The following is a 19,586-nucleotide window of genomic DNA, read 5'->3' as shown; positions in this document are numbered from 1 at the left end:
ATCAGACACAAAGCCCGCCCAATCAGCATTAGTGTACCCAACTACTTCAAGTTTTCCTCATGGTTTATACAATAGCCCACGGCCTGGAGCTCCCTTCAAATATCTTACAATTCTAAGAACTGCATCCCAGTGAGATATACGAGGGTTCTGCATAAATTGGCTCACCACACTAACTGCAAAGGAGATGTCTGGTCTCGTGATAGTCAAATAGTTCAGCTTCCCCACTAGTCGTCTATACCTTCCAGGATCATCAAATATTTCCCCTATATCACCGATCAACTTAACATTTGGTTCCATAGGAGTCTCAGTCGGTTTTGCACCTAACAGTCCTGTTTCGTCCAATAGATCGAGAACATATTTTCTTTGGCACAGGTTTACACCTTGTCTTGATCTAGCAACTTTTATACCCAAGAAATACTTCAATGTCCCAAGGTCTTTTGTTTGAAAATGATTTTGCAGAAAGACCTTGAGTTTGTCGATCTCCAATTTGTCATTGCCAGTTATGACAATATCATCCACATAGACCACTAATAAAATCTTTCCAGCTTCTGAGTCATAGTTGAACACTGAGTGATCAACCTGGCATTGTTTCATTCCAAAATTCTTCACCACTTCACTAAACTTCCCGAACCAAGCACGAGGCGATTGTTTCAACCCATAAATTGCCTTTTTCAGTCTGTACACCTTACCAGCCTCCCCCTGAGCAACAAACCCAGGTGGTTGCTCCATATATACCTCCTCTATAAAGTCACCATGAAGGAAGGCATTTTTTATGTCAAATTGAAATAGGGGCCAATCATACATAACTGCCAAGGAAATTAACACACGGACAGAGCTAATCTTAGCCACTGGAGAGAAGGTCTCCATATAGTCCACTCAATACAACTATGAATAACCTTTAACAACAAGTCTGGCTTTTAGACGCTCCACACTACCATCTGGCAAGTATTTAACAGTATACACACATTTACAACCCACAACATGCTTACTAGGAGGAAGAGTAGTGAACTCCCATGTGTGAGTATGCTGAAGAGCAGAGAGTTCCTCCTCCATTGCCTGCCTCCACCTAGGTGAACTAAGAGCCTCTTGGTCATTGTTAGGTATGGAAATAGATGACAATAGTGAAACAAACTGGCGATGTGAGGCAGAAAGGCGAGATACTGAAACAAAATTGGAAATGGGATGGAGTAGAACTACGTTTACCTTTCCGTAAGGCAATGGGTAGGTCAAGTCCTGAAGGTTCAGCAATAGGAGCAATGACAGGATCCGCAGACAAGGTAGAAGCTGGAGGAGGGGCCGGTGTCGTTCGACGTGCATACACTTGCCGAATTGGTGGTCATTCAGTAGGGATCTGCACTGGATGAGATGACGAGTCAACTCCAACAGGAACACCCGGAACGGGATCACTGACCGGAAGAGGAAGAGGAAGTAAAGGTGGAGACGAAGATGCTTCAGTTCCTGAGAAGAAGGAAACAGACTCAAAAAAGGTGACATCAGGACAGACATAGCACTTCCGAGTAATGGGATTGTAACACTTGTACCATTTTTGAGTCCGAGAGTAGCCAAAAAAGACACTTAATGGAGCGTGCATCCAACTTGTCTATTCCAGGACTCAGATTGTGAACAAAGCACACACAACCAAAGATACAAGGTGTTAATGGAAAGGGAGACAAGGTGGGAAACAAGATAGAGAAGGGAGACCGACCATGAAGAATAAAGGAGGGCATCCGATTAATGAGGAAACACGCAGTAAGTACAGCATCACTCCAAAACCGTTTAGGAACACTCATATGATGAAGAATAGACCGAGCTGTTTCAAGGAGATGACGGTTCTTCCGTTCAGCCACCCCATTTTGTTGAGGAGTGGATGCACAAGAAGTTTGATGAATGATGCCATGCTGTTCTAAATACTGTTGAAAGGAAGTTAGAAAATATTCACGACCATTATCTGAACGAAGAACTTTGATTGGAACACCAAATTGTGTACGTATTTCAGCATAGAATTTTTGAAAAATGGAAAATAATTCACTCCTTTCTTTCATTAAATAAATCCATGTCATTTTTAACAATCATCAATAAAAATGACAAAATACTTGTAACCATTATAAGACTATTTTGATCGGGCCCCAAACATCTGAATGAACCAAAGCAAAAGGACTCAACATACGACTTTCAACTCTAGGACTGAAGGAAACACGACGATGTTTCCCAAACTGACACGACTCACACTGTAAGACTGACAAATGACTCAAAGATGGAACTAGTATCTTGAGTGCCTTGAGAGAAGGATGTCCCAATCGACAATGCCACTGTAGAGGAGTGAGTGAAGTCTGAAGTGCAACTGATGATCCACCACCGTCAAGGTAATACAATCCACCAACTCCATGCCCCACCAATCTTCTTCCCCGTCTTGAGATCCTGAAAAACACAAGAGGAAGGGAAAAAAGTAACAGAGCAGTTAAGAGTCTTGGTTAATTTACTAACAGACATAAGATTGAATGGAAACTTAGGGACATATAGAACAGATGATAAAGAAAGAGAAGCCATGTCAACATTGCCAACACCACAGATGGGAGAGGAGGAACCATTGGCAAGGGTAACAGTTTGAGATGTGGAAGTTTCAGAGAGAGAAGAGAACACACCTAGAGTCTCGGTCATGTGATCAGAGGCTCCAGAGTCAATAATCCAAGGAGAGGTTTTAGATGACAAGCAAGCTATACCTGAGTGGGCAAGAGTAGCGGTAGTGTGCTATGAAGTGGACTAAAGGAACCGCTCATACTCATCACGCGGTACACTCACCATCTCCCTTCCAGAAACAGATGTAGATGTGGAAGGAGTTAGGTCTACCTGTTGATTATCACTGATATCAACCCCACCAGCAATAGCATGATTGGCCCATTTAGAGGGAGGGTGGCCATGAAGATCATAACAGAAATTTACGGAATGTCCTTTCCTGCCACAGTGGGCACACTTCCTTGTAGAGCTACCTTTTTCTTTGCCACGGCCTCCCCCTGAGTCACGACCACCACCACGGCCAAATATGGAACCACCACGACCTCCTCGAGAGGCATGTCCTCCCCCTTTCGTACCACGTCCACCTCCTCTGGCTGTTACAAAAGCGGATCTATCAGACTGTGTGGGATTCTCTATCTGTCCCAAAGAAATCCTGCGAAGCCGAGCAAACACTTCCTCAAGTGTAGGAAGGGTAGAGCCCCCCAATATTTGGGCTCTAACTGGTTCATACTCTGATTTCAACCCCAGTAAGAACCTTGTGACATCTAGTTGTTCCCTTTGTTGTTGCTGAACCTTAACATCTGGAGTGAGAGGATGATAGACATTGAGTTCATTTTTGAGGTTCTTCATACTGGCATAGTACTCTTCTAGGGTTTTATTTCCTTGTTGCAGACCAAAGTACTCCTGATAGAGCTGATAGACCCTTGTAGTATTATCTTGCCCAGAATACAACTTCTTGGCATGTTCCCATATGTCCTTAGTTGTATCTAAGAACATGAAGTTGGCACTTATTTTGGGTTCCATACTATTCCATAGCCATGTCATGATTTGAGCATCCTCCTGTTCCCAATCATCAAACCCTGGAGAGTCAGCCGATGGTTTATCTTCTTTCACATGCTTCACTTTTCTCTTTGCCTTGAGAAAAACTTCCACCGACTTGGCCCATGGAACATAGTTCTCCCCATTCAATTTAATTGAGGTCATCTGTACACCTAGATAGTCAGAGGAAACCACCACACTAGGTTTCTGATCACTACAGCCATCTCCCATTTCTGCCATGATACTCTTTCAATGCTGCCTCTAATCTGAATTCCCAATCACCAACTAAGTGCTGCTGTCAAGAGTTTGATGTTCCAGAACCTACAGCAGTCCCTAAACACAATGATAGATACACGCGCCTTTGTTCTTATCCACACCACTACTGATTTCACAAAAAAAAAACACAGACTACACCGACATTAATTCAGCACTTACTAACCACATGCAAGCTCTCTTACAACTACTCAACAAAAACTCAACTAGCTGTCACACCACTACCGCTGTCAAGAGTTTGTGCATTACAAGCACCACCACACAGCCATAGCTGTCACACACAATACAGACCTGCTTTAACGCTTTTAAGAGGGCACCACAAGACCAACAAAAACTCAACTAGTACCATTGCATTACACCTTGCACCATTCGGCCACCTACAGTAGCAGCCCTTACACCATTTGGTCACTGTAAACACAGCCTGTTCTTGGAATTTTTTCCAAGAACCAGGGCAACAACCAACCTAGTTCTCTAGGTTCTTATCAGTCCTCTCAAGTTCTTGAAGATTTTCAACCCAGAAATACCAACAGCACACAGAGGAGAGATAACCAACCTTCGTTTGAGAGCTTCAGCCAACCATTCACTGCTGAAGTTGTTTTCTTAGGAAAGAAGGTTCCGTGCACCAGAAAAAAAAGAGTTGTGATGTTTCAGGCCTGGGACGAACCACTTTTCTCCATTGACAGCCCAGAGAAGAAAAGGAGAGAACTGAAGCACGAACTGAAGTTGTCACGAACTGAAACAGGTCACGAACTGAAGTCCGAACCAGTAAGGAGAAGAAGAAAGAGAAGAGAAGATGATGAAAGAACTGACGAACTTGATAGCTAAACCCTATCAGTCGACCTCTTAATAGTGATTAGGCTTCTAATTAAATGTACAAGGACTAAACTGCCCCTACTTAAGTATGGGACAAAGAACCTCTAATAAGACTGCCACATAAGCTCATAACTTAACCAAGGTGAGATGACTAATCTACCCTTATTTGGCTAACTCTAACACTTGGGAATTTGTGGATCTTCCAAAGGGGAAAGACCTCGTGGGGTGTAAGTGGGTGTTTCTAGTTAAACACAAGGCAGACGGAACAGTTGAAAGGTACAAAGCAAGATTAGTAGCCAAAGGGCACACTCAAGTGTACGGGGTTAACTATGATGAGACTTTTGCTCCAGTAACTAAGATGAACTCAATTAGGGTTCTCCTGTCATTAGTTGCTAACTTTGACTAGGAATTGCATCAACTGGACATAAAGAATGCTTTTTTGAAGGGTGACTTAGAGGAGGAAGTATACATGGTTCAACCCCCTGGATTCTGTGCCAAGGGAAGTGAAAATAAGGTGTGCAAGCTGAAAAAGTCTCTTTATGTTTTAAAACAATATCCCAGAGATTGGTTCAGTAAGTTTCACATGGCAGTTCAGCAAGTGGGGTTCAAACAATGTCAGTCTAATCATACACTCTTTGTGAAGAGATGTCAGGAACAGGTTGTTGTATTGATAGTGTATGTGGATGATATCATCATTACGGGAAATTGGAGTTCAGAAATATAAAAGTTGAAACAATTCCTTGCATCTAAATTTGAAGTGAAAGATTTAGGTCCCCTGATGTATTTCCTTGGAATTGAAGTCGCCCGCTCAGAAAATGGCATCTTCATTTCTCAAATGAAATACACCATTGATTTATTACAGGACACAAGCAAATTAGGTGCAAGGCCAGCAGATACTCCCATGGATGTTGACCACAAGTTGGGTGACTATGATGGTGAACCTCTGAAAGATGTGAAATAGTTCCAAAGGTTAGTGGGAAAGCTGATTTATTTGTCCATGACCCGTCCAGAAATTGCCTATTCAGTTGGGGTTCTAAGCCAATTCATGCACTCTCCTAAGAAACCACACATGGAGGCAGCAGAGAGAGTTCTTAGATACTTGAAAAAGTATCCCAGAACAGGTCTACTATTCAATAAACATAATCACCTAAAGGTGGAAGTTTTTATAGATGTTGATTGGGCAGGTGTTGTAGATGGCAGAAAGTCCACGAGTGGGTATTTCACATTTGTGGGAGGAAACCTAGTGACCTGGAAAAGCAAGAAACAAAGTGTGGTAGCAAGGTCAAGTGCTGAAGCTGAATATAGAGCTATGGCACATGGGGTGGCTGAAGTCCTTTGGCTAAAAAATCTTCTAGGGGAGCTTGAAGTTGTTGTTCATAATCCTATGTCTCTTTACTGTAACAACAAAGCAGCCATAAACATCGCCAACCACCCTGTCCTACATGAAAAGACCAAGCACATTGAGGTGGACAAACACTTCATAAGGGAAAATTGGAAAAAGGGGAAATTTGCATAGCTTATGTCAACTCTAAGGAACAACTCGTTGATGTCCTCACAAAAGGGCTTCCATACTCGCGGCACAATGAGTTATGTGACAAGCTGGGCATGATAGACATATTCAGCCCAACTTGAGGGGGAGTGTTGTGAGGATTATTTAATTGTTATTTTATAGTTGTTGTTAGTGGGTTGTCAGCTTCAGGTGTTGTCAGTTAGTTATTTTCTTTCTTTCTTATTAGTTTGTTTCTAGGGAGTGCCACCAGGGACATACTTGTAATCTTCATTCTTTTTATATTAAGTTAATATAAATAATGAACTAGCGGCAGCCAGAAGTGGTTTTCTTTTTCTCTCAATCATATCTTCCTCTTCTTCTCTTTCTCTCTCTCGTCTCTCTCTCTCCATGAATGATTACAATATCAAAAAGAAGAATGAACACTAAAGGAACCTCATGGTTCAGATCTAATCATAATCAACTAATATGATGATTATCAACATCATTATCATCAGAGTAATCTTCATCTTTCTCTAATAGCATCTTGTTGAATAACTCAGCAATAATTAATCAAAGAATAAATAAAAATATGGTGTCAAAATAAGATAATATCATAGAGAATAATAAGAAAAAGAAGAAAGAGAAAAGGAGTGAAGAGAAAACCAGATTGTGGATCTTGTAAGACATAACAACCCCCCTCCCCCATATATAGTTGCTGGAAATATGTGAAAATTAAGTACCCCAAGTAAGATAGCAGTAAAAAATTGACCTACAAAAAACTAAAATAGGCCCATGGCCTAATAACAATAAGTCCATAAAACTAAATAAGAACATAAGAAAAAAATAGCAATTAAAAACAGCCAATAGTTCCACTTCTATTACTACTTTCATCGGTGTTGAAAAGTGTTTTAAAAGGCATGCCTAGGCTCACAGGCAACACAAATTTTGTGGGGTGTCTCACTTGATGCACCTTGGCTCATGGAGGGAATCAACTAGTCAAAGAAGAAAACTGAGTAAGAAGTTCTTCTCCGAAAAGGAGCAACAAACTATGGTGGTCCAAGATATCGAATCTTTCGCAATGAATATATGGTTGCAACCAGAGGGGGAGCAGAGTATGGCCACTGTGGTGTTAGAGCTCAAGGAGATTCATGATGCTAGCAACAAGGCCTACTGATGGAGCTGTTTTTTTTATCAATAAATAGAAATCTTATTAAATTCAAACAGGTATTATAGAAAGGTGGAAAATCTCCACCAAGAAACAAATTTAAAGTTTTGCCCAAAATATTTGTTGTCGAACAGTCCCTTGTTTAGCCAAAGATTCTGCCATCCCACTCGCTGTTCTTCTTACCCATCTAAATACAACGTTCATCCCCTTTGCTAAACTTTCTATTTCCCAAATTGTGTGCCTATGAATCCAACGGATTAGGGCACAACACCTTGTCCATGCAAGGACCACTTGTGAATCCCCTTCCACCTCCAAGTTATGGAAACCAAATTGCTTGGCAAATTTTAAACCCTGGAGTAGAGTAAACAATTCTGCTGTCAATGCATCACTACTTGCCAACCCTGCCGCTGTCAAGTTGCCTATATAATTCCCATCAAAATTGAGCTTTATAAAGTTGGCTGATGGTTGTCTCCACTCCATAGTTACTCTTTCCTCATTTAGTGAGAAATTTTGGAAATTCCCCATGGGCTTCACCCAATGTGCTTACTGACATAGCTGTTAATAGCTCATTGATGATGTAATAGCTCATCTCTCAAGAAGGCATACCCATTGATGATGTAATAGCTCATCTATCTCACTAGAAACTCAAGGAAAATGTCTTGCAAAAGACTAGCTTAAAAAAATGTTATACCCCTAAACAACTCCATGTGAAAGCTTTACACAGTAGAAATGCTCATGCCAATAAATTTTTTTCAACCACAAAAAAGAGGAGACAACTACAGCTAAAACATTTATAGCCACAGGTCATCGAGATTTTATATAGAGAAGCAACTTAAATTTGTTAACTTCTAGTGATTGAGAATGTGAACTTCCAAAGTAAAATAAATAAACTTGCATAAGAATTGGTGTATGAAAGGCCAAGTTACAAAGGATACTTACCTCCGATGAACAAAAACATTAACATCCCTGTCTCTTCCATCTCCTCGGGATGAAATCTCATTTGCTGCTTGTAATAAGGAATATACAGAAGCCTGAAAAAATTGTTCATGAAACTCCAGATAGGCTAAAGGATCTTCTTTTTCTTTAGAAGACAAATAATCTTGATATAACATGTTCCAAGAGATGGTCTAGGTATAACCAAACAAAACTCATTATCTGCATAAGGAGTTCATAATTTGCAAAATGTTTTCTGATCCAATACGGGTAAAGATTATTTCCAGATGAAATATTTAGTTGTTCAACATTCAGAAAGCAATAATACAAATAACTGTATTTCAGATTTCAGAATATAAGAACCATATACAAAAGAAGAAAAGAAAACCACTCCAAAAGGGGAAATCCTAAAACAACTAAAGAAAGAAAAAGGCCAACACATTAGCTTCAAGAGGAGAATCCAAAAACAACTCCATCAAAGAAAAAGGTTACAAAAAGGAGCATTATGGAAGTATATACTTAGCATATAAAGCAAATTAGAGATGTATTGATAAATATATAGGGTACACAACCAGGGGTATTCTGGACTTTTTCTTCTAAAGTTTGTGTAGAGAAGATGGGCTGAATGGCCCATAGACTGTCTTATTTTTGTTTCTTTATGTTCTTTGCTGTAATGGGCCTCAACTTGGACCTTTTCTCTTATGTTATGTCTTTTAATTATCTGCCCAACTAAGGGCCTCTCTGTAAATTACTAAAATTAAGTTAATGAAATAGGATTAGGGGTGTAAGAGGAGATTATGTTTGAAAATCTCTCTCTGAACCTGATTTCTGCTATTCTCAATCAACTTTCTGCAACATTTTGAACAGTCCTTTCATTTCAAAAGGCTATTTTCCTTCTTGGTATCAGATCGGGCTCTTCTTCTCTTTTTCTCCTCTTCTTTCTCATATACAGGGTGTATGGAGAACTGAATAGGATGACTAGTTAGAGAAACTTTTTTCAGCCCATTTGTTCGTGGTTTCTGGAGAGGAGACTGTCTTGGACGTCCTCTTGACAGTTTCAAGTGTGTTGCCCAAAACCCTAATTACCTGGAGAAATCTGACTGCAAGCCCCACAGGGAGTTTGACCTGGGCACTCAGTGACTGAAAGTCTTCTTGTTCTTCATCTTGAAGATCAATTTAAGTTGCTTGGTGATCTGTGAAGTCTACAAGGTGTGGCTGAGTTTTTTCTGTTTCTCCCAGGTTCCGGGTGTGAAGCAATTAACAGGTACGGCTGCATAGAGGTTGATTCACAACACAATATTTTTTTGTCTTCATTTATTGTTATTTGAAATTATTAGAGGTTTTTTTTTTGAAGTGTTTTAAGAAGATGGACCCTTCAGAAGTTGAAAACAAGCATGTTGTTGAATCCGGACAGGTTACGGGAGTCTCTGTTGACTCTCTACTGGCTATGACCACAGTCAAGCTAGATGGAACTAACTATCTGGCATGGTCACAATCAGTAAAAATCCATATCTGTAGTAGAAGCAAATGGGGTTATATCTCCAGGAGCAAGAAGGCTCCCTCGGAAGATGATCCATCCTATGAAAAAATGGATGCAAGAAAACTATACTGTAATCGGATGGTTAGTGAACTCAATGCAACCTCAAATTAGTCAACACTATTTGTGGATGAATTCAGCAAAGGAAATATGGGACAGTGTTGCTGAAACCTATTCCCAGAAATTAAATGTAGCCAGAGCATACAAGCTGAGCAGTGAGCTGAAAATTTTAAAATAGGGGGAGAAACCTTTGGCTGTTTATTTCTCAATACTGTAATCTCTATGGAAAGAAATTGACTTGATGGAAACTGTAGCCTAGGAAAGCACTAATGATGCTGAGACCTATAGGAAACTTGTTGAGAGAAACAGGGTGTTTGAGTTTTTGACAGGGCTAAATCCTGAATATGACATCACAAAGCAGAATATCTTATCCAAGGATAGTGTTTCATTGTCTCAAGTCTATGCCTTGGTAAGCAATGAAGAAAGAAGGAGACCAGTCCAGGTTCAAGGGGCTGGCCTAAATGATCACTTTGCTAATATGGGGGTGAAACCTAAGGGAATTACAGGAAATCCAATTGGCTCATGGAAGAAAAAAATTATTTGTGAGTACTGTAAGAAACCAAAACACACAAAAGACAAGTGTTGGAAATTGTATCCTAAGCTTCTTCCTCTTCGGTTTCAAAAGAAGTCTGATAGTGACAGATAGTGACAGATGCCTAACTGAAGAGAAGACTGCTACTGACCAGTTAGCAGCTATGAAGGCAGAGTATGGGAAATTTGGAAGGATGATCAGTCACCTAGAGGGTGTGGCCTCTTCTTCCAACCCTCCAGGAAATTCAACCTCTTCTGCATTTGCTCATTCATGTATACGGGCTTCTGCCAACCATGCAACTATCTCAAGTAATCGTAAGATCCCTTGGACTATTGATTCTAGTGCTTCTGATCATATGACCAGTCTTTCCACCTTGTTTATTTCTTATGATTTGCTTCCTAGCTATGACAAAATCACCCTAGCCAATGGCTCTCTTGCTCCTATCTCTTGCAAGGGAACCATCAAGGCTACAAACTCTTTGGTATTTCATTCTGCTCTTCATGTACCCAAACTAAATACAAATTTGTTATCTGTAAGTAGCCTAACTAAGTCTTTGAACTGTTGTGTAACCTTTTTTCCTTCTTACTGTGTTTTTCAGGATGTGGTGTCTTAGAAAGTGATTGGGAGTGGCCATGAGGCGAATGGAATATATCTGTTGGACACTCCTAGACAAGGCCATGGACAACCTGGGAAAGCAGCATTTGGATCTACATCTTCAAAGTCTGTCAGTCGTGTCATGTTATGTCATTTTCGTTTGGGTCATCTTTCTTTTACTTCATTGAGTCATTTATTCCCAGAACTATTTAAGGGAATTAGTTTGTCAAGTCTTCACTGTGAGTCTTGTGAGTTGTCAAAACATTGTAGAAGCAGTTACCCTTTGAGTAATAAAAGATCTTATTTTACATTCCATATTGTGCACTCTGATGTGACCCTCTATGGGTGGCTATAAATATTTTATCTTGCTCATTGATGATTTTTCACGATATACTTGGATATTTTTTATGAAGTCCCATGATGAAGTTCCCAAACTTGTGAGGCAAATCCATGAATTTGTTCTACCTAATTTGATACCAGAATTAAAATTTTCAAATCCGACAATGCAAAAGAATATTTTGAGAAAAACCTAACCTGTTATCTCACTGATTTGGGGGTTATTCACCAAAGCTCCTGTGTTGGGACTTAGGACCACAAAACAGAATGTAGTTGTTGAGAGAAAAAATTGGCATATTGTTGAAGTTTCCAGAAGTATCAACCATATGCCATCTAGGGTGTTGGGGTTTAAGTCTCTTTTCAGTCTTCTTCATCCGAGCAAGGACCTTTTTCCTATTCCACTCCGTGTCTTTGGCTGCACTTGTTATGTACATATTCCAAGTATCCGAAGACATAAATTTGAACTAAAAGCCCACAAGTGCATTTTCCTTGGTTATTCCCCCCACAAAAGGGTTATTGTTGTTTTTATCCAAAGACTGGAACTGGGTATATCTCAATGGATGTCACCTTTGATAAGCTTTCTTCTTTTTATGATCCTTCTCAAGAGAGGCATTGTCCAAAGGAGGAGAATTTGTCACAGTTGTTTGCTCTCCCCCTTCCTGTCCCAGTTAAGTCTTCTTTTGAGCATCTTCCTCCTTCAAATGAGTCAAGGGAGGATCAATCATCTCATTCTCATTCCAATGTTCCGATTCCTCCTCCATTACCTCCTCGTCCTCTTTTTATCCCAAGTTGTACCAACGACAACGAACTAGAAGTGAGCAGATTGTTTCCTCTACACCACATGAGCCTCCTACACTTCCAGTCACAGAAGAGACAATAGGTACTGATACAGCCCCTTTGGAGCCATCCTTCCCAGACCTTGATGCCCCTATTGCTATCAGAAAAGGTAAAAGGAAGTGTACTGCACACTGCATTTCCAAACACATTTCTTATAGTTTGCTTTCTCCTTCATATTTTGGCTATCTTTCTTCTATTACTTCTAACCCAATACCTAGGCCTGTGTTAGAAGCTCTTAATATTCCAGAATGGAGGGATGCTATGAGAATAGAAATTGATGCCCTACATAAGAATGATAGTTGGGAAGTGGTTGATTTGCCTGAAGGGAAGGAACCAGTAGGTTGTAAGTGGGTTTTTGCCATCAAATATCATGCTAATGGCACCATTGAAAGGTACAAAGCCAGACTGGTTGCAAAAGGTTATACATAGACATATGGGATTGACTATCTGGAGACTTTTGCTCCTGTTGCAAAGATGACTTCTGTGAGAGTTTTGCTATCTCTGGCTGCACACTCAGATTGGCCACTTTACCAGCTGGATGTAAAGAATGCATTTCTGAATGGAGAGTTACATGAGGAGGTCTATATGTCTCTACCTCCAGGGATGAATGAAATAGATGTGGAAGAGAAAGTCTACAAGCTAAAGAAATCTCTTTATGCACTTAAACAGTCCCCTAGGGCTGCCCTTGTTAACTTTGGCTATGTACAGACTCAATCTGATCATACCCTCTTTGTGAAGAGGAGAGGATCTTTCGTTGTTTGGGAGTAGTTGGAGTTCACCAGCAAAAGTTCACATGCTCTTCAACCATTCTACCTTTTATTGGCCTACAATAATAGGGAGAATTATGTGGAGATGTGCCCATGTTGCCTTGATTTGGACTCGTTGAGAAGAAAGGAATATTAGAATTTTTCAAGAGAAGGAAAGGAGCAGTCAGGAATTGAAAGACTGTGTTAAATAGGGCAATACCTTGGCTGAAGACCTTGGAAATCTTTCATCAATTTTCCTTTAATGACCTTTGGAGAAATTGGTCAGCAGTAGCGAGGTGTTCATCTCTAAAGGACAAATCAATTACAAGCTGGTCTCCTCCATCCGAAGGCTCATTGAAGTTGAACTTTGATGGAAGTAGCATGGGCAATCCAGGATTATCCAAAATGGGGGGTGCTTTGAGAAACGAGAAGGGAGAGATTTTGTTGCTCTACTCAGGTCCCTTGGGAATTGGGGACTCCATCAGAGCAGAACTTTTAGCTGTTGTACAAGGGGTGCAATTTGCAAACCAGTTGGGGGTACAACACCTAACAATCGAGGGGGATTCCAAAGTGGTGGTGGCTTGGTTGAAAAAATCCTGAAGAGGCTATGTGGCATCACAAGAATGAAATGAAGAAATTTAGTTGGTTGACAAGGAATATGTTGGTCACTGTACAGTGGGTGGGGAGATCAGCAAATACTTTGTCAGATGTATTAGCTAAGCAAGGGGTAAATAGGGAAGAATTGTTTTGGGCTCAATTGTGATTCTTGCTTTTCTTTCCTAGTTTACTTGTAAGATTCAAGGAGGGGCTGCAGCTCCCGCCTCTCCCTGGGATGTTGTATGAACTCACTCTAAATCTACTTCTGAGTTAATAAATTTATTATCATTCATCAAAAAAAAAGAGGAGAGGATCTTTGGCAGTATATCTGATTCTGTATGTTGATGATATAATTGTGACTGGTAATGATGTATCAGGGATTAATGATCTTAAATCTTTCCTTCATACAGAGTTTGAGATCAAATATCTGGGGAAATTGAGATATTTTCTTGGCATAGAAGTTGCTCGATCTAAGGATGGGATTCTTATCTCTCAATGAAAGTATGTACTTGACTTGCTCACTAAAACAGGGAAGATGGGTGCTAGACCAGTTACTACTCCTATTCATATGAGTCATAAACTCTCTGCCTCAGATGGAGTATTGTTGAAAGATAAGGGAGTATTCCAAAGGCTACTTGGGAAACTGCTCTATCTGTGCATGACTCGGCCAGGCATTGCATATGTTGTCAGTTCCATTAGTCAGTTCATGCATGCTCCCAGGGACCCTCACATGGCAGCAGCAGAACGAATTGTGTTATTTGAAGGGTTCTCCTAGAAAGGGAATTCTATTTGTTAAGCATGATCATATGAAACTTGAAGCCTACACAGATGCTTATTGGACCGAAAATATCGATGACAGAAGATCTACCTCTAGGTACTGTAGCTTGGTGGCACGTAATATTGCTTCTTGGAGAAGCAAGAAACAACAAGTTGTGGCTAGATCTTCAGCCGAAGCTGAATACAGAGCCATGGCTCATGAAGTTTCTGAGTTACTGTGGCTTCGATCCTTGATGGAGGAACTGGGTATTGACCATGATAAGCCATTGATGTTATACTGTGATAATCAGGCTACCATCAACATTGCTCACAATCCAGTGCAACATGACAAAACCAAACATATTGAAGTTGACAGACATTTCATTCGAGAAAGAGTGGCTTCTGGAGAAGTTTGTCTACCTTTCATTACTTTTGAAGGACAGTTAGCTGATTTCCTCACCAAGGGCATCCCCAAGGCTAAACTTCAGCATTATACAGGCAAGCTTGGCATGATTGACATATATGCTCAACTTGAGGAGGGGGTGTAGAGAAGATGGGCCAAATGGCCCATAAACTGTTTGTTTTATTTTTGTTTCTTTATGTTCTTTGCTGTAATGGGCCTCAACTCGGGCCTTTTCTCTTATGTTATGTCTTTTAATTATCTTCCCAACTAAGGGCCTCTCTGTAAATTACTAAAATTAAGTTAATGAAATAGGATTAAGGGTCTAAGAGGAAATTATGTTTGAAAATCTCTCTCTGAACCCTTATTGCTGCCATCTTCTTCTTCCTCTTCTCTCTTCTTGAAACCTGATTTCTGCTATTCTCAATCAACTTTCTGCAACATTTTAAACAGTCCTTTCATTTCAAAAGGCTGTTTTTCTTCTGTTTGCAATAATACCAACTAGGGGTACATACCTAGTTATTCTTGTTCCTCTCAATTAACTCTCTCTTTCTCTCATTGTCCTCTCTCATTTCTTTTAATTCTACAACTCTATCTAATTTCTAGTTATTACTGTTTTTGTTAATTGATATACACAAGTTGGTATCAAAGCAGGAAAATTGTGAAGTTATAAAAATCAGAGCAGCACATTGGATAAAGACACTTGATATATTCAAAGCTTTTTCAGTGAATGACATCATAAGGACATGGATTGAAGTGGCATTCTCTTCTAAAGAAAAGGAAAAGTTAGTTTTGGAGTGGATACCCCCAGCAGCTAATAAAGTAAAACTAAATTTTGATGGTAATTCCATGGGAAGCACTCGTATGGCAGGTATTGGAGGAGTATTTAGAGATTAAAGCATTGGTTATGTATTCAGGACCTTTGTGGCTGGGAGACTCACTAAAAGTTGAACTGTTGGTGCTGCTGCAAGGTTTAAGACTCGCTAAACAATCAAGTTTTCAGCACTTGGAAATAGGAGGTTCAAAGCTGATCATTTCTTGAGCCAGAAATAAACAGTTAGTGCCATGGGTCTATAGGCATGAGTTTAGAGAAATAAAGAGCACCACACAAGAGATGAACATTACATTCAATTGGGTAAGGACTGCCAATGGGATGGCTGAACTTTAGCAAACCAAAGGGTTTATAGGCAACAGTTGTTTTGGGAGCCATTGTAACTTTTGTAAATGTGTGGGGGTTGGAATTGATTACTATGTATCACTTAATAAAATTGAGAAGGAATTCTTAAATTTCTTGCTGATCAAAAAAAAAAGTTGGTATCGAAGCAAGGTTTTCTTTTCTTCTCAACTTGAAGCCATATAGGAAATTGAGAAGGCTGATTAACAATTGATAAACTGTCTAGCCTTTGGTGTTTTTTATAAGCAACAAAGCATTTGGTGGATTATGGAAAACTTCTAGTGAAGCCTCTTTATTATTTATATTATTCCAAACTTTACAAGAAAGAATGGGATACCTATAGTCATGTATTGTACCCTCAATATACATATGTATATTCATCAATAAGATGCATGTATTACAATATCCATCAATGGCAAGATACAATAGAATTTGGACTATAACTCCTTCAGGTCTATTTTCTTCTGCTTCTTTTTCTGCTGCCCTTGAAAAAGATCCAAACATTACTTTTGTTACCCTGTCAGTACCATTTGAAGAGGTTCGGTGCCACCAAAGATTAGAGCTTTTTGTTGGAAGGTCTTTCACAATAAGATTAATACCTGTGAAAATCTGCAACAAAGGAGACCCTAATGGTGCATATCTCCCCATGTGTCTCTTGTGTAAAATAGATGGTGAAAATAATTTTGCACCTGCTAATCTCCTGCAATTTTGTATGTCATATTGGATTTTTTCTCCTCTTTTTGGATGTAGGTAGACTCCTCCAAACAATCTAAGAAACTTGTTCAGCTCTTCATTTTCCTCCTCTCTCTTAAAAAGGCGGGTAAGATTTTGTGGAGATGCACAAGGACTGCAGTATTGTGGTGTGTTGGAAAGAAAGAAATGCAAGAATTTTCAAAGATAATGCAAGGGTATAGGGATTAGGGGTATAGAAGAAATTATTGAAAATATATCAACCATGGTGGCACATTGGACTGAATCAATGGAGGAATTCAGACCATTTACAACTAATGGCATCCTAAGGAATTGGAGAATGGCGGCCAATGTTTTAAAAGGCGTAGGTGTATACCTGGAAGAACGCCTCAAGGTGAGGCACCCCCAAAATGACTTGAGGTGCATGTCAAAGGTGTTGATGCCTCTGAGGTACACGCCTCAAGTACATGAGCCATACACCTCAAACACCTTTTGCACAAGGCATGCTAGAAGCATTGATGCTCAGGAGGGTTATGCCTCTTACGTTCTAAACTATGCCTCACACCTCTAGTAGTGGAATGCCTCACATCACACCTCCGCGTTTTAAAACATTGATGGTGGCTGAATCCTCAGCTACTAAAACTATCTCATCAACAATATGGATTTCACCACCTGCTAGATTCATAAATATTAACTTTGATAGATGTAGCCTTGGGAATCCACACCAATCAAGTGTGGGGGCAGTGTTTAACAGTGCAGGAAATATGGTAGTCTTTTTCTCCGAGATGACAGGAAATGGTGACTCAACTAGGGTAGAACTATAGGCTGTATTAGGAGTAAGACGGGCTAAGGCCATGAACTACACCGGCTAATAAGAAAGCATTGACACATCCCGTAGTTCATGGCTTGTATCATTTGGACTTTCAAGACACTGTTGTTGAGAGGCCACGAATTCCATCAATCTTCAATTCTGGCTAATAAGATATTTATCTGGAGATGGTCACCTTGTATGGTGAAACTCAAATAGACTCATACCTCCACTGCTCACTTCTCAAAAGTTCAATTCTTTCCAGACGCTCACCTCATAGGACATTGAAACCACCTGAAACCAATTGTTCCATACTTAAATTCAATCACCTTGTGCACAATAAAGATTGCTCCTCCCAGACCACCACAATCACCAGCCTAGAATTGTTTTGTCATCAACCTTCAGTTTTGAATCCTGCATATCAACATTCAATTCACCAAATGAAACTCCAGTTTCTCCCTTCTCCCTAGCCATAAAATAAATCTATACATTTAAATAATATGCTCTCCAAATTCTCTACTCTTTCTTAGCTATCACCACTGGGATTCTAAACAGTAACATGTAGTAGATTCAACATCATCATCTAAGATTTCTCCCAACTATATGGGGTTCAGCTACGTGAATCATGTTTCGCCATTCCATTCTATTCAGTGTCATATCCATTTATAAATTTTGGGTTCTTAAATCATTTCTTACTACTTCCACCCAACTCCTTTTCAGTCTGCCCCCTAGCTTTTCCAGTCCTTTCAACTTGTAACAGATTACTTCTACTAATAGGTGCTAGATGGTCTTCTATGCACGTAACCAAACTATCTCAGTCTACTCTCTCTCATTTTATCACCTATTGGAGCTCCTCATAGGTTACTTAGTATGACTTCATTTCTGACCATGTCCTTTCTAGTTTTACCACTTGATGGAGGATGATTTGGCCCGACCTACGAAACGGTGACACGTGGACCTGACTCAGCGCGAGTAACAACTCAACATCGTGGCCTATTACAACCAAGTAATGAGCCCATAAAGCAGCTCGTAAAGAAGGAGCTCGCCACAACGCGAGCTCCGGGTTCCCCGAGCTACCCCGAAGGGGATATTCCGAGGCAATTTTAGCTCGCGAGCTAAGGAAACCAGCTCGCCCGGGGCCCCAAGCAGATAAGCTGTCCTAGGGACCAATTCTACTAAGGGGTACCCTGAGGTATTCCCAAGCTCGCTACAAAGTGGTTCGCAAGTGCACAGCATGAGCGTTCCTCAAGAAGCTTCTATCTGACAGGCTGTACCGATCAGACTGCGCCACGTCCCTTAACTGACGGTGCAGTCTCTGTCCTTTCGACAATCTGCGCCCACGTCTCTCAGCTGGCGGAGGCACACCTGTCCCTTGGAAACGTGTCACTCACCCAGGTAAGGAGTACGTTGCAGCGGCCACCTGCGCAGCCCTGGCAGGTAACGGCTATGGCAGGGGTCCAGTGGCGGTTACGCCCGATCTGACAAGAACACCCTTATCAAAGCCCTCAAGGCAGAGGGGAAAAGAGATCTTCAGACTTTGGAACACATTAATATTCTCATACTCTAAACTACACACACCTCTGCTCGCGAGCTAATCTCTCGAGCACAGTGATAAAGCGCGACCTACACTCTTAGCTCTAGCACTCTTTTTTTCTCTTTCCCCTGCGTTCTGACTTAAGCATCGGAGTATTCCCACCGGGTAAGTCCCCGGGAATCCTCCTTTTCCGTCTTCTCAGGTGTCGTTCGTTGCCAACAAGGAGCCAGTCAGCAGACAGCTAGGAGTGCCTAGATCACGCCTCATCACCACTCATCCATCTAAGCATTCACATTTCTGCCACTCATTTTTTGGGCATGCTGTTTCTCAACTCCGCTAGTGTGAGCTTGTTTTACACCACTGATCCCAGACCCAGGTAAAAGAGGAGGGTTGCATCAGGTTGTTAGCCAACATTAAAACTTTTGCCTAGCTCTCATGGTCATGGATCCTAACTTCTCTTTTCAAGCAACAAATAGTAGAATGACAAAATGAAAATCATACTACCCCTCTTCCCTCCTACAGAAATGAAGGTTATCTTCATTCCACACAATTACCCCCAGTTGGGTCCCCACTCTAGATGACAACTTGTCACTCTAAGGCCCCATCATTTTCCAGAAAGCTATTTACCTAGGTAAGTGAACTTACCTGTGTTCTTTTGATTCCTGGGTAAATTATACAATTAACTCTTTTATCCATAAAAAGTCGTTGTTAGAATAGGCAAAATTGTCCCAACACGTTTATCAACTTTCCCCCCAGGTGA

The 19,586-nt window shown here is 40.6% G+C and overlaps 1 protein-coding gene across 6 annotated transcripts in view; it reads right to left on the bottom strand.

Annotated features, from left to right (window-relative positions):
• The window catches only part of LOC148847514 (uncharacterized), a 113,847-nt gene that overhangs the window by 74,383 nt on the left and 19,878 nt on the right, over positions 1 to 19,586 (bottom strand). For all 6 annotated transcript variants that reach the window (XR_016100812.1, XR_016100811.1, XM_088950019.1 and 3 more), the window contains exon 3: positions 8,232 to 8,323. Coding sequence is in view for 4 of the 6 variants with exons in the window: in XM_088950019.1 (XP_088806145.1) it covers positions 8,232 to 8,323 (92 nt within the window). In the remaining 2 variants the exon portion in view is untranslated. The remainder of the gene's footprint in view (positions 1 to 8,231; positions 8,324 to 19,586) is intronic.

This window comes from Nelumbo lutea, chromosome 6 (genome assembly GCF_056320005.1).
Source record: "Nelumbo lutea isolate HS-2025 chromosome 6, American lotus-T2T, whole genome shotgun sequence".
NCBI classification, from domain to species: domain Eukaryota; kingdom Viridiplantae; phylum Streptophyta; class Magnoliopsida; order Proteales; family Nelumbonaceae; genus Nelumbo; species Nelumbo lutea.
Note: the sequence above shows the minus strand (reverse complement) of the source record. Positions and strands in the feature narration are given on the sequence as shown.